Here is a 19,589-nt window from a genome sequence, read left to right as displayed (position 1 = left end):
GGATGGGAAAAGAGGCGACTAGGGGGACGCGATGAGGAGAAAAGCAAAAGGCGGAATTCTGACTTTTGGTCGTTTGGCGAACCCGGGCCTTTGTCTTTGTGGAGAATGTGAGCAACCCGCCTGCTGCCCCTGCTGCCCCTGCTGCCCACTGCCTGCCTGCCTATGCCCACTGCCTGCCTACCCCAACTCGACTATGTACCTAATCCCCCCCCTTGCACCCCCTCTCTGACCCCGACCACATACGAGATCACGAGCGCTCATCACCGAAAGCTTCTTCATTGGCCCGCTTGACGATGCATGGCGCATGGCCCAGTTCCCCGCATCGGGACAGAAGCCAATTCGTCCTAGCCTGGCCCCCTCCCCCGGGTTTTCGCGCGGACCCCAGCCAGAACCCAGCCTGGAGCCTGTTCCTCCAACGGTCCGAACGCGGTCACTAGGTCACACCCAATGCGACGATAAACGGCCTCGTCTGCATGCGCCAAGCCCCATCGGACAGCAAGTCAAATGTCCGGGATGCAAGTGCTTCTCTACATAGGCCTGGCAGCCTGGTATCCTGATAGCTGCAAATGCCGTGGTCTCGTTAAAAGGCGGACCAGCGCCCGTGGCCATGGGCAATCTATTCCCAGACTCTTCTCATGGTTCCCTTGGTTAGGACCTTCATCTGTCGAAATCAATCCCCGTCAATCGAGGCCTGGTATCTGACCGTGTCGCCTTTGAGTCTCTACCCACCATGGCCGACGAAAAGCCCGGAGGTGTTACCCAGCTTGATCATGACGTGGACGCCGTTGTCCAGTTGTCCCACGATGTCGAGACCAGGAGGTTCTCGCCTTGGACACCGTCCATGCTACGTCTGTACCTGGCACTGATTCCCGCCTATCTCTGTGGCTGTCTCAATGGCTACGATGGTTCGCTCATGGGGGGCCTGAATGGAATGAAATCCTATTACACCTACTTCGGCATGTGAGTTCACGGCCCACGCATACCTCCTTGCCAATATATTCCCGAGATGCTCACTTGCTGACTCAAATGGCATCGTAGGTCGCAAAAGGGCTCCGAGATTGGCATAGTCTTTGCCATGTATAATATTGGATCGGTAGCAGCTGTCTTTTTCACCGGCCCCTGCAATGACTACCTTGGACGTCGTGCTGGTATGTTTGCCGGCGCTCTCATCATCGTTGTCGGTACTTGCATTCAAGCCACGACAACGACCGGCGCCGGGTTCTTGGGGGCGCGGTTTGTCCTTGGCTTTGGTGAGTGGTTCCCTGTAACGGACACAAAGCAGAGACCGGTTATGAAATATTCCACTTCACACCTTGAACCATGCCTCTAACATCGGCGTATAGGTGTATCATTCTGCTCCGTGTCGGCGCCCTGTTATGTCAGCGAGATGGCCCACCCCAATTGGCGAGGAACCATCACTGGTCTGTACAACTGTACGTGGTACATCGGCTCCATCATTGCCAGCTGGGTGGTGTACGGGTGCAGCTACCTCGACCGCCCTGACGCATGGCGGATCCCGGTATGGTGTCAAATGATTACGTCAGGTTTTGTTCTGCTCTTCGTCTGGTTTCTCCCCGAATCTCCGAGATGGTTAATGGCTCGTGACCGATACGACGACGCTGCCAGGGTCTTGGCCACATACCACGGAGACAACGACCTCAACCATCCTATCGTCACGTTGCAAATGAACGAAATGAACCAGCAGATTAATACGGACGGCAGTGACAGAAAATGGTGGGACTACCACGAGCTCTGGAACACCCACTCGGCGCGCCGGCGACTCATCTGCGTTTTGGGCATGGCTGTCTTTGGCCAGATCTCCGGGAACAGCTTGAGTAGCTACTACATGGCCACTATGCTGGTGTCTGCTGGAATTCACGATGAGAAGAAAGTACTAGCCATCAACGGTATCAACCCCGTGCTCTGCTTCATTGGCGCTATCATTGGGGCTAGAATGACTGATGTCCTTGGTCGACGGTATATACCATCACCGCTACCACACATTTGAACACTGGGCTAATCTCGTTTCTACAGACCCCTCTTGATTTACAGCATCATATTTTGCTCATGCTGCTTCGCCATCATCACCGGGACGTCCAAACTCTCCCTCGACGACCCTACCAACTCTTCTGCCGCCAACGCCACCGTGGCCATGATCTTTATCTTTGGTATCGCCTTCTCCTTCGGTTGGACTCCACTGCAGAGCATGTACATCGCCGAAACCCTACCCACCGTCACCCGCGCCAAGGGCACCGCTGTGGGCAACCTCGCGAGCAGCCTAGCCAGCACCGTCATCCAGTACTCTAGCGGCCCTGCCTTCGAGCACATCGGCTACTACTTTTACCTGGTGTTTCTGTTCTGGGACCTCTTCGAGGCGGCCTTCATGTACTTCTTCTTCCCCGAGACCAAGGACCGCACCCTAGAGGAGCTGGCAGAGGTCTTTGAGGCGAAGAACCCTGTGAAGAAGAGTTTGGAGAAACGAAGCCATGGAACCGTCCTAAACACTATGAAGGTCGACGCTGACGAGAAGGTCACCATGCAAGTGTAGTATATACATACAAAGAGAACATATCACGCACGATTCCCAGTCGTGCAATTCCTCAACTACTTACTCGATACCTCTTTGCTGTAGTGCCTTTGGACTTTCCCTTACGGTCGCTCAATCGGCTAAAGTAGTCTCCTAGAGTCCACTTCCTCCAGTCCGACGTGTTCTCCACGGCCAGGGGCGAACTGGGTGCCGAGGAGGAGCTTGACAACAGCGTGTTGAATGTCGAGGGTCTCGTCGAGGTGCCAATCACATCGGTCGCTCGGCCTGGTAGCACAAAAAGCCCCCAAAGTTGTCAGGTCAGATGATAAGCCAAAACGCACGCAATGCAGAATAACGTCACTAAGAATAAGGATGTTCAAGTCAGACTTACGGATGTTGCCAGCCCCGCCGATGCCGTAGCCCCTTAGTTGCGTATCCCGTTCTCGCGCCATGACGTCTCTTTCATCGTCTTCCTCCTCCAAGCTTCGCCTGCTTCTACGCCCTTTGCTTCGCGATGTTGCTGCTACTGTTGAAATGCAGCGCGCTATGGCCGATCGCGACCGCTGTATTCTATTCGCTCTAGCGTGACTGCCGAGGTTGGAGTTACAATTGCCCTCGCCTGCCCCTATATCCGATCGAGTGCTCGGGATGGATAGGCAAGATGTAGCGGTGCTGTTGGGTGAACTCTGGAGATTCACGATCGACACGCTGCGCACGGATGCTAAATGGCCTTGGATCCGGACGCGGTGCTGCGGTATCCTGTGCATACACCGTGGCGGCGGTTGCAGGAGACGGCTCGTGTCGAGGTTGAGGTCGAGATCAAGTTGCGGGAGCGGGATTCCTGCATCGTCGTCGCTGCTGCCGCTGCCGTCGTCATCGTAACCCGCACCGAAGTTGGCACTGGGGGATCGCCACATATGGCGGTCGGATGATGCTTGTTCATCTGGATGGTAAGTGGACGCGCGGACGGCGGGAAACGGCCGGGGAGGCGCCGGCGAGGTGACGTGGGTCCAAGAGCGCATCTAGAATAAAAGGGGTGTTCTCGTGGGAGAAACTTCGGTTGAAATGAAAAGCGATATGGATGGATGGAGCCCGGTCAGCTGGGTGCTTGAGCTATCATGTGTCTTGACGAGCGGAATTGATGTGTTTATGAATGGAATGAGAATCCTCGTTTTGTAAGCGGATGCGGTTTAATGCGATCTCTTGAACGTAAGCTTCTCGGTGAAACATGAAATGCAGAACTTGAATCATCTAGTGGAATGGCTAAGAAATAATGTTTGCTACTGCACGGAGTCGAACGTTGCAACAAGCAACATTTCTCAGTGCGAAGCGAGTGAATGCAGTGATCTCGTCGGTGTGTTTTACGAGACAAAACCTAGTCGACGATCATAGCTGCACCATGATTCGCGTTCACTGCTGTCCAGGACTTCATCTTGTGTTTGAAACAGAGTACTGGATAGAGCAAACAACGTTTCAAGGATGTACATATGCCCCCAGGTAGAAGTAGTGACTACAACGAACCCCGCGCATGCTAACGAATCCGTCGCCCATGCCTTTCCAAAGCCAAGTTGTAACAACTCGTCCGCCCGCTCCTCCGTACCCTCGCCGGCCACGACGATATCGGCGCCGACCCTCTCGAAGCCCGACAGCCTGGGGCCGCGGCCGAAGCGCTCCCGTGCCGCTGGGTGCGTCTGCTGCCCCCACGTGGCCCCGTCAGATCCGTAGGCCGCAGCTGGAGGGGATCCAGCAAGGTGAAGGGCGGATGGCGCTTTCTTTTTCCAGCCACTCGACCGCTGAGCTACTTGGCGGGCCAGTATAAAGAAAGCCTGCATTACTGGCCTGTCAGCATTGATCCGAGGCTGGCCTACCGGGGTTCGCACGTAGACGGGTACATTTTGAGAATCAGAACGTGCATTTGACTAATCTCCAGTCACACTGTTGACCTCATTTCTGTGGTTCAAACTTGTACATCATATCCAGACCAAGGTTTGAAAATAAAAGATGGAGGGGATGACCTTGTCGACTTACATTCTATCTTCTGGTTCGTTTCTGCTGAGCTACTCGGTGCTCCAGTCCGCCCAGCTCGTTTGCTATTGGGATGAAAATCCTTCGTTTGTTTGGGCATATATAGGGTTTACGATGCAGGATGGTAGCTGCCAGACTGCCACAGTTTCGGTCGATTCATACACCACCACGTGGCTAGACAGAGAGCGGCAGGGCAGATCATTTCCGACCGAAACATTGTTCCTGATGGTATAAGGGGCTCAGTAACTCTTTCGTCGAAACGCACGCTGATGTTTTGTGCCGCAATTCCGAAACCCGTCATTTACATAGTAACCCTAGAGTTTGGCCCCTTTTTGTTTGGGAGGCGTCAAAGGTTGTTTCTGAGCTTCGTCTCGAAACAATGACGCCTGGGCTTCAGAAACCTAATGACAACGAATACAGACCACCGCAGACGCCGAATAGATGGAACGACCGAGGTCTGGAACTGGCAACCTAGCACTTCCACGTTTCCAGATTTGCTCGGGTGGTTGAAATGGGCTTGGATAACACAGGTATAATGCTCTATTCGTACGATTCGAAGCGTCCGCAGTGCCATATCTAAGTATCCTGGGCCCGCCGTTAACTCACTTCTGCAATTTCCATTACCAGTTCTCGTCGTCTTTGGTCTGCGCGTACAAGATGCATTTTGGAGTAATCCTACCCCCTGCCTTTTGCGCTGTGTACATGTACATACAGCTTTCAGCCGGCCAGGAATTTATGACTCGCAATCTTACTTCAGTAAGCCGGCATCGTTGGTATCACAATTTGGCCGACTGCTAAACACTTCTCAGGGATCTGACATGAAAACGGCGACTGGGTAAGAAGGTCCACGCCCATTCCTATCCCGATGGCAACATGACTCTGACAAGCTGCAGAACCTGCAAGAAACCGAATAAAAGGGGACACACAAGCAGCGCAGGCAACAACAGCACCGTGGAGGGTGTGCAACGCAGGATCGATGTCGCTCCTGACGTAGGCGGCCTTGTGGAAAGCGTGGGGGGTGCGCTGGACGGTCTCGTAAACGCGCTGATCGGAGCTGAAAGCACCACCCCCACCAGTTCGGTATCCAAATCCAGACCTGCGACTAGCACAACTGTCCTGACAACGAGCATTATCACGGTCACGAGTGCTACGACGGTTGTGGCTCCTGAACCTCCGCCAGCCACCACAAACGTTTCACCAGGGCCGGCCCCTCAACCACCCTCACTGACAGGTAGGTCAATCCAATCGCCAGCTAATGGAAAATTCCTCTTTCTCTAACGGGCTCACTCCAGTTCCTTTCACAGTAGTACCACCTGAAGCGGTGCCGCCGCCGCCAGCCGAGAATCCACCTCAAACTGCGACGGGAAGCCCAACGCCGGGAGAAACGGTATTACCTGCCACAACCCAACTTAGCTCTAGCCTGGTACTTGGGAACCTCGGGTAGTAGGTGTATTTCAGGGTTAGGAAAGGAGTATATATCCACCTCATCATCTAATCATTAGTGTATCAAGGCACAATACCACATACTAAGGCCTATCGATTATATTCAATAACTCACACAGTGGAACTTCTGCTAGGCTCTTCAGAGGCATATTGAACTAATAGAGACTCCCATCTACCTTATACTTATGTTCGGCACGCCTGACGTGAAATTCCTCATCTATAAACACCCCAACCTTACCTTTCATAAGTCCACGGACCCGCCAAAGTTTCAGCTCGTTCTCCTTCCGCAAACGTCTCTTGATCGTGGTATCATCATTTGGATCTGGCGGTGCCGAACTCTCTCGCGCCCCGTTCTTGTTTATCTTCAACCGTCTCCTCTGTCGCAGCAAACGCTCCCGTCGCAGCCGCAACGGTGCTCTCGCTTCCAGACGCACGCCACGAACCGGCCCGCGATCCCCCCAGCAAGCCTGGGTCCAGCACTGGGGGCACAGGTCGGCGGAGCGTTGGTCACCACGACCCTCACCGCAGAACCGTGGCTTTCTTGCGTCCGTGATCAACTCGTTGAAGGACCCCCGCAGGAAGACGTGCCCACACGCGTAAAAATCGTAACTTTCGAGGCCGTCTGGCCTCGGGGCGGCGGTTTGTCTTTTTGGGGCGCGAGGCAAAGTGGCGCAGCTTGTTGCATTCACGTGGGTACAATCTAGGCGGAAGAGGCTTCGGCATCCCGAGCACTGCTTAGCCCAGGATTCGTCGTTGTCAGTGTCGTCCAACAACTGACCGTAAAGGTGAAAGGCGTAGTCGGACATACCCTCCGCGGACGAAATCCCGTAGGGCAAGACCACGTCATATAATTCATGTTCCGCCATGGCTGTCTAGTTCAATATCAATAGCACTGATACATCAATGAGTATAGACAATTGATGATCGCGTACGGCAGAAGGAAAAAGTCCCGTAGCTGGCTTCACGATCTATATAGGTCGACAGGGGTCAATGAAACTTTCGAAGAGCCTTTCAAGCCGAGTATTGTCCGGACTCGAGTAGACAAAGTGCCCGGGGCAACAAGGCCCCTTGTGTTCCCATTGTTGCCAGTATGTAGGACACTCAGTCCTTGGCCGAACCAGTGGAGATCCGATATCCGGAGCGGCGAGGTGGGGCCGGCAACAGGCCCCGACGTAATTGCATAGTGATTGCGCAATGAATGTGACTGGCCCGCTGGCTACTTTGCTGCTGTGAGTTTGAACACGCGATTTCGAGTCTATCGTGCTCATTAGTTGTGTATGCTGTCTCGGACAAGTGCATTCATTCATTCGTATCGTATTATATTATTTTATTATACTTCCGTCCATAAGCGGCTAGCGTCAGCAGTGGGTTACATAAATCTTAGCTTCGGTTGAGAAAGTACGATGAAACTTAAGTTCTTCTGAACTACTTTCGACCTTCAATTGAGGAAAGGGGGCTAAAAAAGAAGTAGAAAAAGAGAGCGCGAAAAAAAAAAAAAAAAACTCTCATTTGCGATTGCGACAATGCGCGCTGAAATTGACAACAGCCACCCAGAGGCCATCTGCAATGGCCAATCCCCACCAGACGAGACGGATGCACTGCTGCCCCCATCATCGTCACCGCCTTCTGGGCATGGTGATGACCTGACCGAGACTTCCACATCCGAGCTCTGGATCCTGCTGCAATATTCGTTGCCCCTGATCGGCACCTACCTGCTCCAGTACTCGCAGACCGTCATCACCACTGCCGTCGCGGGGCACCTGAGCGCCGATGACCTGGCCGCCACCAGCATTGGCCTGACCACGCTGAACATTGTCGGGCTGGCCACCTTCGAGGGCATGGCGACGGCTCTTGACACCCTATGCGCCCAGGCCTACGGCTCCGGCAACCTCAAGGGCGTCGGCCTGCACGTCCAGCGCATGCTGCTGCTCATGCTGGCCGCCCTGGTCCCCATCGGCGCCTTCTGGATCTTCTCGCCCTGGATCTTGACCCTCTTCGTCAAGCAGCCCGAGCTCGCCGCCAAGGCTGGCAAGTTTCTGCAGGTGAGCCTGATCGGCCTGCCCGGCTACGCCTCCTTCGAGGCCATCAAGCGTTTCCTGCAGGCCCAGGGCGACTGCAACGCCGCCCTCATCGTCCTCGTCATCTGCACCGGCGTCAACGCCCTGCTGAGCTGGCTCTTTGCCTTCCGTCTGGGCCTGGGCCTCGAGGGTGCCGCCCTGGGCCAGGCCCTGACAAACGACCTGCGGCCCCTACTGCTGCTGGCCTACATCGCCTTTTGGGGCCAGTGGTCCCACGGTTGCTGGGGCGGCTTCTCCCGCGACGCCTTGCGCAAGTGGGGGCCCATGGTGCGCCTCTCGCTCGCCGGCTCCGTCGTCAACCTGGGCGAGTGGTTCGCCTTTGAGATCATGACCTTCAGCACGAGCTACATCAGCACCGCCCACCTCGCCGCCCAGACCATCCTGTCCACCGTCTCCGTCATCACCTGGCACATCCCTTTCTCCGTTAGCGTCGCCATTAGCACCCGCGTGGGCCACCTGATCGGCGCCGGCCAAGTCGAGGCGTCGCGGCGCGCCGCCGTCCTGTACGCCGCCGTCTTCTTGGCCATCGGCATCTTCGATGGCGCCCTCATGTTCGTCCTGCGCAACCAGTTGCCCCGCTTCTTCTCCGAAGACGCCGAGGTCTGCGGCATTGCCGCCCGCTCCATCCTCGCCGTTGTCGCCTTCCAGATCATCGACTCCATCGCATGCGGCTGCAACGGCATGCTGCGCGGTCTCGGCCGACAAGGCATTGCCGGCTGGATCGTCTTCCCCGTGAACTACATGGCCGCTGTGCCCTTGGCCATGTGGCTGTCCCTCGGTAGTCCCGGACTTGAGCTGATTGGCGTCTGGCTTGGGCTGGGCGTTGGCGTGGCCATCATTGCCATCATCGAGTTGGTTTACATGCGCATGATTAGGTGGCAGAGCTGCGCAGAGAGCGCCAAGTCGAGGGAGGAGAATTAGCTTAGGGGCATTCGATAATGTCGCGCCAAAGTATCTAGATACACACTGTTTTGTAATAGTTTAGGATGGCCAAATCACGAATGAGGAGACCTTAGAACAGTTAGACTGTCATCCAAATATGATATCAAATTCCTCGCGAGTTTCCTGAGTCGCCGAAGTGAATTTGCATCTCCCAAAGTACTCTGGAGTCACTCTCCCCCGCTCCTCCTTTCTCCATGTTACACAGGCTTGAGCAGCTGCCCCTCGAATAACTTTATATGATCTCTTCCGTAACGCCGTTTGATGATTTTGCAATTTTACGCATGTGGGAGCAATACTTCAAGGCCAAATGCTGCGACATCTGGAACTGATGCAATGAAAGTGGAATTCAAACAACAATGGCCAGATCCAGTACAGACGGTGGAACAATGAAATAGGGATGGTTTGCTTGGTGAACTCCAGAGGCTTCTAGGCAAAAAGGAAAGAGAAAAAAAAGTATGTTCCGATGCGGGGAATCGAACCCCGGGCTAGACGGTGAGAGCGTCTAATGTTAACCACTACACCACATCGGATACCGAATGATTGACAACTTAGTTGAGGAACCAAGGGCTTATGACTATTTTGGTTGCAGTAACAGGACGTTCAGTGTCGAACGAAGGCAGAGCTTGTTTGCTCGTCGCCAACCGTTGGTGGGAAAAGGCCTGGAGCGGACGATGTTTGGTGGGCCCCGAATACATAGTATATTTGTATTGAAGGTACTGCGGCTCAACATGGAGCATTACTGTAGTTTTGATTCGACGGCTTCTACCACTTCTTGGGCGCTTCTGCGCCACCCGTCACGAAGGACCGGCTCGTAACATTGGCCCGGGCACGTTCCTTCTCCAGCTTCGCCAGGCCAACCCTGTCCGTCACGGGCGTGGCATCGATGATGTTATCAAAATCATCATCGCCATCCCCATCGTCATTCTCGCCGTTGTCAGAATCGGGCTCGGCATTGGGGTCGACCTGGAACTTCTGAGGCGGAGGCGGAGGTACGATCTGGGCTTTCTTCTTCTGGTCAAAGTTGTCCGGGTTCGCAAACGTCTTGGACGCCAGCACTCGGCGCCGGATTTCTTCCATGTCATCATCGCTGTCGTCGGATATGGCGTAAGGGTCCTTGTCCTCTTCGCCCCGCCCGCCTGATCCCTCGCCCGGTCTCGGCCATTGTGATTGCGGCTGCTTCTTCTTGCCCAGATATATGCCGTCGACGTTTTCCTTATCGCTGCCGTCCTCGTCCTCTTCCGAGTCGCTATCCTCGTTTTCGTCGGAGTCGTCGTCGGAGTCGTCGTCGGACGGCAGCTCCATCCTATGGTTGAGGTTACCGCCCTTCCATACGTCACCGTCATTGTCTTCCTCTCTGCTTTCGGTGTATTCTCGCTCCAGGCGCTCCATCCACTCCTCCTGGGTCTTCTTGATGCCGGCCTCGTCCTCGCACGCAGCGTACTTCTTGAGCAGCTTCGAGTTGATCTTCAGGAAGGACTCGCCGTAGTTGAAGGGGGCCAGGATCTGCTCGGCCCAGTCGGGGTGGCGGCAGATGTAGAAGGCGGCGGCCAGGGCCTCGACGCAATTAAGGCGCCAGGGCTTGCCGTAGTTGACCGAGTTGGCGGCGACCAGGTAAGGCAGCAGGCGCTCGCACTTGCCGCCGAACTTGCTCCACTGGATCTCGCCCGTGCGCGCCCACGAGCACTCGACAACGGCGGCGCCGTACTGGTCCATCAGGTCCTTGTCGGCGGGCGAAATGGTGTGTTTCCCATTCGGGGTGATGATGACGCCGTTGTGCTTTTGGCCGGCGTGCAGGTCGCGCATCAACCCCAGCTTGATCAGCTTCTTGCCGGAACATCGCTTCGGGTCGCAGTGGTTGAGATCCCAGCAGGCGGCTTTGAACGGGGGGCGGCCGTCGTTGGCGGGGTCCTCTGGATCGTGGCCGCGGGGTCGCGCGTTGCGAGGAGGGCCATGCGATTTGCCGCCGCGGCCCCTAAAATTGTCTTTCTTGTGTCGAACCATGTTGTTGGGGCGGCGGAAGAGCGACGAGGTCAGTCGATGCCGGCTTCAGCGTGCTGGGGGGGCGAGGCGACAGGTCTTAAGGCGACGACTCGAGTAAAGCTGGCGTCACTTTGACCTGACAAGTAAAGTAAAGTACGTGGGGGTGTTGCTGATCGATAGCGATAAGGGATATCTCAGTAGTTGAGTTGAGCGCTAGGACTGATTCAACTTAGCGACAGACGAAGCTCCCTCCCCCGTCCAGACCCCCGTCAACCCGTTCAAGCCACATCCTTCTCTCAGTATCTCCCCATCAACCCATTGAAGCTGCGGCTAGGTGGCTTTTCGAGACGTCACTGATGGCTTTCCCAACTGCGTGACAACGTCGTGGCCCAGTCTCGAGTATTTTATTTATTTACATTGACGAAGCCCTCCGTTTTCCTGTCTGATTTCGGATTCGTCCTTTTGTCTGTCCGACATCGTCTGTCCGTCCTTGCTGGCCCCCTCCCGCCCATACCACGACCCAACAACGCTCTGTCGTCGCCGCCGCCGACCGCAAGCATGGAGGCTGCCTCCGCTCGGGCCGCCGCCAGAGACCGCTGGAACGAGATGGGCTTCCCCCGGCCTTCGCAACTCCAGCGCTTCATCCAGAGTGCCTGCAGTCCGGAGAACTACGAGCCCAATCTGGCCCTGAACCTCGAGATCTCCGACCTGATCAACAGCAAAAAGGGGAGTGCGCCCCGCGAAGCCGCCGTCGCCATTGTCGGCTACGTTAACCATCGCAACACCAACGTCGCATTGCTCGCCCTCAACCTTCTAGATATCTGTGTGAAAAACTGCGGCTATCCGTTTCATTTGCAAATCAGCACCAAGGAGTTCCTGAACGAATTGGTCAGGAGATTCCCCGAACGACCGCCCATCCGCCCGACGAGAGTCCAAACCAAGATCCTCGAAGCTATTGAAGAGTGGAGGAGCACAATATGCGAGACGAGCCGCTACAAGGAAGACCTGGGCTTCATCCGGGACATGCACCGGCTCCTCAGCTACAAGGGCTATGCGTTCCCCGAAGTGCGCCGTGACGATGCGGCGGTATTGAACCCAAGCGACGTGAGTATTCTGCGCATGCAAGTCACTCTATACCGTGCCTAACGTAGGACGACAGAATCTGAAATCGGCCGAGGAGATGGAGGAAGAGGAGCGCGAAGCCCAATCTGCCAAGCTCCAAGAACTCATCCGGCGAGGCAACCCCGAAGACTTGCAAGAAGCCAACCGTCTAATGAAGGTCATGGCTGGCTTCGACACGAGGAGCAAAACGGATTACCGCGCGAAAGCTGCCGAAGATGTGGGAAAGATCCAGGCCAAGGCCCGTTTGCTGGAGGAACGACTGGCTGCGTTCAAGCCCGGCGACAAGATGACCGAGGGCGATGTCTTCGAGGAGCTGGCCTCGGCCCTGTCCAGCGCGCAACCTAAAATCCAAAAGATGTGCGAGGAGGAGTCGGACGACCACGAGGCTGTCGCAAAGCTGCTGGAGATCAACGATAGTATACATCGAACCGTCGAGCGGTGGAAGCTGCTGAAGAAGGGCGATATTGAAGGCGCCAATGCGATCGCGCAAGGCGCGCCTATACAATCGTTGCAATCGAGTGGTGGACAGGCCAGCAGTAGCTCTGTAGCCAATGAGCTTTCGCTGATCGACTTCGACGCCGACGCTTCGGGGACCAACGGCTCTGCCAACAACGGTGAATCCAGCTCACAGGCGGCTGGTGTCGAGAACGACTTATTGGGCTTGTCTCTTGATGGTAACAGTAGCACATTTGGGCAGGGCGGCGGTATCTCGTTGGGCTTCGGCGCCAACAGCAGTATGTCCTTCCATTACCCCCAAATAGCAGACGCCTCGTTAACTCTTGCGGCAGATATTCCCGGCCAACCATTGTTATCCTCGATGACCCAGAACTCGAATGCAACCGGCGCTGCCAACGCCCCAACACCCCCGTCTTACACTCAGTTCTCGGGTTTCACCTCGCCCCCTTCAGGATCCCAAGCCAGCACTCCTCAGCCCCAAGGTCCGTCCGCCTTCAGCCAACCACCATCGCAAAGGCCTCCGACCCGTTCGCCGCTTTGGCTTCTCCCATGTTTGGATCCAAGCCTGCTACGCCGCAGCCTTTGGCGATGGCAGCTGCACCCGCGCCGCCTGCGCCTGCCACCGCTGCAAACGAAGACGACGAATGGTCATTTTCTTCGGCTCTGCCAGTAGAGACACCCTCTCTCCCAAAAGACCACGCAGCCGTCGTCAAGACTGGTGAAGTGCAAATCGACATGAAGGCCGCGAGGTTCGTACAATCGGCCAATGCGTTGGCCTTGTCCTTTGCCTTCTCTAGCAACACAGCCCAGCCTGTCAGCGAGCTCCACTTCCAGCTCGCTGTTACCAAGGTATGTAACACTCACTACACGAGCTCCAATTTGCCCGACCCGCACAAAATACTGCCAGGATACTCTGACTGACTGTCGTCGGCAACAGGGCTACGAACTTCAACTCCAACCCCAGACGGGCCGCAACCTGCAGCCCAATCAGAAGTACGGCGTGACGCAGAACATGCAGGTGTGGCATGCCGGCGACAAGAACAAGAAGGTTGAGACCATCAAGCTGAGGTGGCGCGTGAGCTACAAGCTGGGCTCCGAGACGAAGAACGAGATGGGCGATGTGGCGGAATTCGGTATCGCGTGAGAGGTGTTAGAAGATGGGTCGATGATGAGAAGGATGAAAGCTTACTCGAAATAACTACAATAGCATTCGATGGCAACAGCGAATCCCAACGGATTTCGACGCGAGAAAGATGAGGAGATCGGATGATGTGAAATTCCCGGACTCAAATGTATCTGAGAATAAAAGGAAGAGAGGCCAACCAAATGACTTATTTCTACATGGAAACACAGAACATCGTCAGAGCCACGTCTTCTTCGGATTTCTCGATGACTTGACTTCGTCTAGCATCGAAGTGGAATAGGCTCGAGGGATAAGCAGCACACTTCTGTGGAGTGGTGTAGTGGAATTATTTTCTTCTTCATCTAAACTATATAAATGCTGCGTCCGGATGTTGGACGTATATCCCTTTCTGTAATGATGAAAAGTTATGTCTTCTCCCTTCTCCAATGTTCCTCTCTCGTTCAGTGCGTACATACAAGATACAAAGTTTTGCACAAGAATATCTTATGGTACACCCATTTCTCTCTCTGGGCCGGGGAAAACCAACATCAAAAGATATCTGTGTCGGCTTCCCTATTGCACTGTACAAGCTGACTGACAACGTCTATGACACCATATCCTACACATCATACATGTCGTAGTGACCGACAGAAGAAGAAAGGGGTCCAGGCGGGGAGTAAAGTTCACGTGGTCGCAAATGGTAGCGCAAGGTTGCTTAGGGAACTCTGCATAAGAGGTCACTTAAAGCGATCTCTTAGTACGCACTTCTTCGTACGCCTGGATCACGTCGCCGACCTCGAACTCCTGGTAGTCTTCGAATCCGATACCACACTCGCTGCCCTTCTTGGCCTCCATGATGTCCTTCTTAACGTGCTTGAGAGATTCTAGTTCACCTGGGTTATAACTGTATTAGTGTCATGCTCGAGAGAAAGCGGGAACTTTTGGTAGATAGGATACGAGGCACAGAGGAGTAGGTAACAAGAGAGGGCAAACGTACCATCATGCATCGTCTGACCATCCCGCACGACACGGAACCGGTTCGTCTTGGCGACCGTGCCGTTGCGGATACGGCATCCGGCAATGTTGTTGAACTTACGGCCCTTGACGTTGATGGGAAACACTTGGAGAACCTCAGCCTCGCCCAGGACCTTGATCGAGACGTCGGGGGCCAGGTGGGATGACAGCACGTTGCGCACGTCGTCGTGGAGGTGGTAGATGACGTTATGGTCAAGGATGGGAACGCCGTTGGCCTCGGCGAGAGCCTTGATGTGGCCCATGATGGGCTGATTGAAGTTGACGAGCGTTGACCGCGACGCCGCGGCATGCTCGACATCGCTCTCGATCAAGTGACCCGCCGCGGACCGCAGGACCCGCGGTTGCACCTCGTTGGACCCGATCTCCAGAATGCTGGTGCAAACGGCCTCGACGGAGCCGTGCACGTCGCCCTTTACCACGAAGTTGACCGTCTTGGCGCCGCCCTCCGTCGGGGCCGCCTCGGTTGTGCCCCAAGTGCCGTACTCGCGGCGAGACTTGCCATTATTCCCGCTATCATCTTCGTCTTCAAGGGCACGCTTTTCTTGATGGAGCCGGCGCTGCTCGACGATTTGCTCGTGCGCCTTGGCATCCTTCTCGCGATCGCGCAGGCCGGCGCGATACTCTACAGCCGTCTTGGCTCGGCCCTCGTCTGGTGCCTGTATAACCTCGTCACCGGCAGAGGGGAGGTCGCGCCAGCCCAAGATCTCGACGGGGGTGCCGGGTGGCGCCTCCATAATTTCATCACCAGCCTCGTTGCGAAGGTGACGGATCTTGGCCCACGTTGTGCCCGCTGCAATGTAGTCGCCGGGGCGTAGAGTACCGCGCTTCACGAGAATAGTGGCAGCCTTGCCGACCGGCTTCAGACTGCTCTCCAGGATCCAACCCTCGGCAGGTCCGTCAGTCTCGGCCCGCATATCGAGCATCTCAGCCAGGGCCAAAATGTTCTCCTCGAGGTCATCCATGCCCTGACCCGTCTTGCCCGAAACACAGACAACCTGAACATCTCCGCCATAGTCTTCGATTTCGACGCCATTGGTGGCCAAATCAGCCTTACAATGATCAATACGAGCTCCCTCTTTGTCGATCTTATTAATAGCCACAACCATAGGTACCTTGGCGGCTCTGGCATGCTTGATCGCCTCAATGGTCTGCGGCTTGACACTGTCATCAGCTGCGACCACCAAGACCACAATATCGGTGACATTGGCGCCTCGCTGTCGCATGGTCAAGAAGGCAGCGTGACCAGGAGTGTCCAAGAAAGTAATATTCTTTCCGTCTGTAAGGTTCACAGAGAAGGCACCAATATGTTGAGTGATACCGCCATGTTCCTGGAGAGCGACTGATGCCTTTCGAAGGTAATCCAGCAACGTTGTCTTTCCATGGTCGACGTGTCCCATGATGGTGACAACAGGAGGGCGAGGTGGCAAAACACTAGGGTCTGCGGGTGGAGGCCGCGCCTTGAGGTCTTCGGTGTCGGATACGACAGTGGGCTCGTAGCCGTATTCTTGGGCCACCAGGGCCGCTGTATCGCCAGCCATTATGCTCTCCAGGTTGATCCCCTCGAAGCCCAGCTCGGCCAGTTGCTCGAGGAACAGTTCCTTCTCCACCTTCAAGGCCAAAGCCAGATTGGAGATGCTGATTAAGTCGGGTAGCGCGATGGGAATAGGCCCGGTGCGCTCCGCTTCCTTCCGGGCTTTTCTCTCTGCCTTTTCTCTCTGTTTAGCAAGGTGCTCCTCGTACGCGGCGTGGGTATCTTCGTCATTCATGTCATCCTCCCAACGTGAACCTCCTCGACCTCCGCCGCCACCTCGCCCACCATGTGACTTACCCCCCTGCGACCACGGTAGTCATTACGCTGTGGGGTTTGCTCCCTCTCTTCATATGCTGGTTCGGCCTCCTTGTCGTTTTTGCCACGTGCTTTACGGCGTCCGTCGCGAGGACCGGACATTTGATCCGTCGGGGGCTGCTCTGACGTGAGGTCAGATTTTGTTGTGGATGGCTCTCTTGCAGATTGTCGGTTTTGAGGAGGCTCTCTTTCGTGAACAGGCCACTTGTCGTCGATCCCCTGCTTCCGAATAAAAGAGCCCCATGCCGCTTCAGACTTATAAAATGCATTGTCTTTAGGGCCCGATGACTCTGAAGGATTGTAAAACTTATTGTCGGTTACTTCCTCAGAAGAGGACCCACTCGATTTGGATGTAGGTTGCGAAACTGGCTGGGGAGGTTGGGCATCTTGGACAGGACGGCTCAAGGCCTCAATTTTGGCCCAGAAATCCTCTTTATTTGATTTCTCAGACGCCTGTTTCCGCGCCAGAGAGCCCCACGTACTCGGGATCTCAGTCTCTGATGTATCCTTGGGATTATTAGGGGCGTCATTGAACAGCCCGTCGAAATGCCGGTGGGAGGTGATGAGCTCCTCCTCCACGACGGGGTCCATCCTTGGCTTCCCACTTGAAAGCCCGGACTTGGACGTATCTCGAGGATAGAAAGTGTTATCGATGGTTTCCAATGGCTCATCGTTCACCTTCCTCAGGCCGAACCCTACTTGCCTAATCAGGGGTCGCGTTTTCGTCTCTCGAGGCTCGAAACCCTGAGTGGTGTTGTCTTGTGCCGCGGCAGGCGTACTGGACTGCGGTCGTATAATCCTACTTTGTCTCGATGGCCTGGTTTTGAATTCTAGTCCCGTTGGCGGGCCTCCCAGTTTTTGGCAGGCTTGCCCAGAGGATCTGGAGTAGTTGGCTTTCCGGGCGGCGGCGGAGGGAACGTTTGCCGTACACGGTTAGCTTTCATCTCGAGCTGCTCGGCCTCGAGGAATTCGCAATTCCGCTGCTGCCTCTGGGGGTTGAATAGAAAGCGTGGGCTCTGGATGTCGACAGGCTTCTTGGCCTCCTCCTCTCTTTTCTTTTGTTCCTCTTGTAGCCTACGACGTGCCGCCAGCTCATGTGGCAACAGATCGATTTCGGCGGCCGGGCTCGAGCTAGCAAAGGTAGGCGAGGAACCCCATCCTTGGCTAGCTCCCGGGATTACGGAAGAGCCCCAAGGGGAAGGTGTCGCAGGACCATCCTGCTTAGCTGGGTCGTCTCTGTCGGCTCGGAGGACTCTGGTCGTGGACAATAACCTCTGGTGGAACTGGGGACGGGCTTGTCGCAGCGCAAGTCGGTGCTGGCAGAAGGCGCAAATGGACGGGTTGCGCTGCTGCTGAGGGGACAGATCAGCAAAGGGATAGGACACGGACAACTAGTGTGAGAAGACATACCACCGGTACCCTTCTTCGAAGCATCATGACGGGCTGTTATGGAAGCGTCCTGCCATTTGTTTGCATCTTGGAGATGGGGATGGAATGGGGTGTAGAAATTTAAGTGGGCCGGCCCTCACCCAATCGACATTGACGTCGCCACCCCCCAAAGAGGATTACCAAGCGCAAGAAGCTCAAGCTCCAAGCCACGTCTTTGGTCTTTAGTGGCCAACCTACGTCCCTACGTACATCTACATATAGCTGTCTCTTTGGAACACAACCCCCTATTTGGCGTCGAGACGCGCAACAAATCTTGCTCAACACCCACACCTACACATGGCCAAGCAAAGAAAGCTGGCCAAGTCGCCCTTGGCTAACAGCACCCCTGCAACAACGTCAAAACCATCAAAGAAGCGCAGCAATGTCTCTTCCGGCAAGCCGCCGGCGCCGCTGCAGCCCGCACCCGCAGAACTAAAACCGCTGCTCGCGACGCTCGAGGAGAAGCACGCCTACGTCTTCCACGTGGACGCCCATCCGGCCGCGTTCAAGCGCAAGATCTTCGCCGTGCCCGTGCTCATGAACCTGGCCATCGTCGCCCTGTTCTGTTGGCGCGTTTACGTCATGGGCTACTGGTACCTGCAGCTCGTGGGCTCGACGCTGGGCTACCCCAACGAGACGACCATGGTGGCCGCCGACCACGACTTCTGGGAGGAGGTCATGCCCGAGATCGCGCGGCGCTCGGGCCATTTCCTCTTCGACACCTGTCTGGTCGTCTTCGTCTGGCCCTGGCCCGTCGAGTTCTTCCTCGGCACCCGCCACGGCAACCCCGTTAACTGGCGCTGGAACGTCGGGTTTCGCAACGACGAGGTAGTCGTCCGCCGCAGCCGCCGCTGGGACGCCGCGTTGAAAACCGACGTCGCTTCCAAGGCCAACGAGTCTGGGCGCGACCTGCTTGTGGCCCACGCGGCCATGGCAACGATGCCCGAGTACCTGCGCGACAAGACGGGCTACCTCATGATGAACAAGACTTGGGACCTCGACTGGGGCGTCATGGTCGACGCCACCAAGATGGTCGACCGCAAGATGGCCGGCGTCACGCTAGACACCTTCCGCCTCCTCGCCCTTGTCCACTCCGAGGAGTTCGGCTGGCTTGCCGTCGACCTGGGCGAGAACGCCGCCGCCGCGGGGGGCCCGAGGTCTCGCCCGAGCAGGACGAGCGCCGGCGCCAGATCTTCCTGTTCCGCGATGCGCTGAGCGCTTTGGGCAAGGAGGACCTTTTCTTCCGTTGGATCGAACTCGTTCAGTTCGAGGTTTCGCGCCCCGAGGGCTTCACGGCCGAGAGGCAAGAAGTTGTGGCGCAGGAGGTCAGAGATCTTTTTAGCAAGCAGAACATCAACTTCGACGAGTTCTGGAAGGAAAGCGTTGGTTCAGACGGAATCGCAGGAATGTAAAAGCAGCATGTACAGCTAGTCTTGGTATCCGCTTTGACTCTTCGTTTTCAAATGCCCTTTCACTGCAGCAGTGAATCACACAAAAGCACATATATGGCCACATGGGTTGAGCAATCATCAAACCCAGCTAATAGAGAAATGGTTGGCTCCTCGTAAGTCTCGTCAACCAAGT

The 19,589-nt window shown here is 55.7% G+C and overlaps 10 protein-coding genes across 10 annotated transcripts; 4 read left to right on the top strand and 6 right to left on the bottom strand.

Annotated features, from left to right (window-relative positions):
* Positions 1 to 730: 730 nt before the first annotated feature.
* On the top strand, positions 731 to 2,548 carry PG998_005516 (uncharacterized protein; the record flags this gene model as incomplete). Its single annotated transcript, XM_066872334.1, has 4 exons — positions 731 to 960; positions 1,039 to 1,250; positions 1,344 to 1,977; positions 2,035 to 2,548. The coding sequence occupies 4 exons, from the start codon at positions 731 to 733 to the stop codon at positions 2,546 to 2,548; spliced, it is 1,590 nt and encodes a 529-aa protein (XP_066732431.1).
* Positions 2,549 to 2,667: 119 nt separating this feature from the next.
* On the bottom strand, positions 2,668 to 3,549 carry PG998_005515 (Udp-glucuronosyl udp-glucosyltransferase; the record flags this gene model as incomplete). Its single annotated transcript, XM_066872333.1, has 1 exon — positions 2,668 to 3,549. The coding sequence occupies one exon, from the start codon at positions 3,547 to 3,549 to the stop codon at positions 2,668 to 2,670; it is 882 nt and encodes a 293-aa protein (XP_066732430.1).
* A 339-nt stretch (positions 3,550 to 3,888) lies between these two features.
* Positions 3,889 to 4,359, bottom strand: PG998_005514 (uncharacterized protein; the record flags this gene model as incomplete). Its single annotated transcript, XM_066872332.1, has 1 exon — positions 3,889 to 4,359. The coding sequence occupies one exon, from the start codon at positions 4,357 to 4,359 to the stop codon at positions 3,889 to 3,891; it is 471 nt and encodes a 156-aa protein (XP_066732429.1).
* A 946-nt stretch (positions 4,360 to 5,305) lies between these two features.
* On the bottom strand, positions 5,306 to 6,861 carry PG998_005513 (uncharacterized protein; the record flags this gene model as incomplete). Its single annotated transcript, XM_066872331.1, has 3 exons — positions 5,306 to 5,663; positions 5,947 to 6,043; positions 6,234 to 6,861. 3 exons carry the CDS (start codon positions 6,859 to 6,861, stop codon positions 5,306 to 5,308), a joined length of 1,083 nt encoding a protein of 360 aa, XP_066732428.1.
* A 657-nt stretch (positions 6,862 to 7,518) lies between these two features.
* On the top strand, positions 7,519 to 8,994 carry PG998_005512 (mate-domain-containing protein; the record flags this gene model as incomplete). Its single annotated transcript, XM_066872330.1, has 1 exon — positions 7,519 to 8,994. One exon carries the CDS (start codon positions 7,519 to 7,521, stop codon positions 8,992 to 8,994), a length of 1,476 nt encoding a protein of 491 aa, XP_066732427.1.
* Positions 8,995 to 9,777: 783 nt separating this feature from the next.
* Positions 9,778 to 11,016, bottom strand: PG998_005511 (uncharacterized protein; the record flags this gene model as incomplete). Its single annotated transcript, XM_066872329.1, has 1 exon — positions 9,778 to 11,016. One exon carries the CDS (start codon positions 11,014 to 11,016, stop codon positions 9,778 to 9,780), a length of 1,239 nt encoding a protein of 412 aa, XP_066732426.1.
* Positions 11,017 to 11,553: 537 nt separating this feature from the next.
* Positions 11,554 to 13,717, top strand: PG998_005510 (uncharacterized protein; the record flags this gene model as incomplete). The annotated part of the gene is made up of 4 exons (XM_066872328.1): positions 11,554 to 12,099; positions 12,155 to 12,855; positions 12,879 to 13,422; positions 13,511 to 13,717. The coding sequence occupies 4 exons, from the start codon at positions 11,554 to 11,556 to the stop codon at positions 13,715 to 13,717; spliced, it is 1,998 nt and encodes a 665-aa protein (XP_066732425.1).
* Positions 13,718 to 14,437: 720 nt separating this feature from the next.
* Positions 14,438 to 16,497, bottom strand: PG998_005509 (Translation initiation factor; the record flags this gene model as incomplete). The annotated part of the gene is made up of 2 exons (XM_066872327.1): positions 14,438 to 14,589; positions 14,694 to 16,497. 2 exons carry the CDS (start codon positions 16,495 to 16,497, stop codon positions 14,438 to 14,440), a joined length of 1,956 nt encoding a protein of 651 aa, XP_066732424.1.
* Positions 16,498 to 17,407: 910 nt separating this feature from the next.
* On the bottom strand, positions 17,408 to 18,014 carry PG998_005508 (uncharacterized protein; the record flags this gene model as incomplete). Its single annotated transcript, XM_066872326.1, has 2 exons — positions 17,408 to 17,926; positions 17,988 to 18,014. 2 exons carry the CDS (start codon positions 18,012 to 18,014, stop codon positions 17,408 to 17,410), a joined length of 546 nt encoding a protein of 181 aa, XP_066732423.1.
* A 288-nt stretch (positions 18,015 to 18,302) lies between these two features.
* Positions 18,303 to 19,417, top strand: PG998_005507 (uncharacterized protein; the record flags this gene model as incomplete). The annotated part of the gene is made up of 2 exons (XM_066872325.1): positions 18,303 to 19,121; positions 19,163 to 19,417. 2 exons carry the CDS (start codon positions 18,303 to 18,305, stop codon positions 19,415 to 19,417), a joined length of 1,074 nt encoding a protein of 357 aa, XP_066732422.1.
* Between the last annotated feature and the right edge of the window lie 172 nt (positions 19,418 to 19,589).

The sequence above is a fragment of the Apiospora kogelbergensis genome (genome assembly GCF_038363985.1).
Source record: "Apiospora kogelbergensis strain CBS 113332 chromosome Unknown utg000003l_segment0_segment0, whole genome shotgun sequence".
Classification (NCBI taxonomy): domain Eukaryota; kingdom Fungi; phylum Ascomycota; class Sordariomycetes; order Amphisphaeriales; family Apiosporaceae; genus Apiospora; species Apiospora kogelbergensis.
Note: the sequence above shows the minus strand (reverse complement) of the source record. Positions and strands in the feature narration are given on the sequence as shown.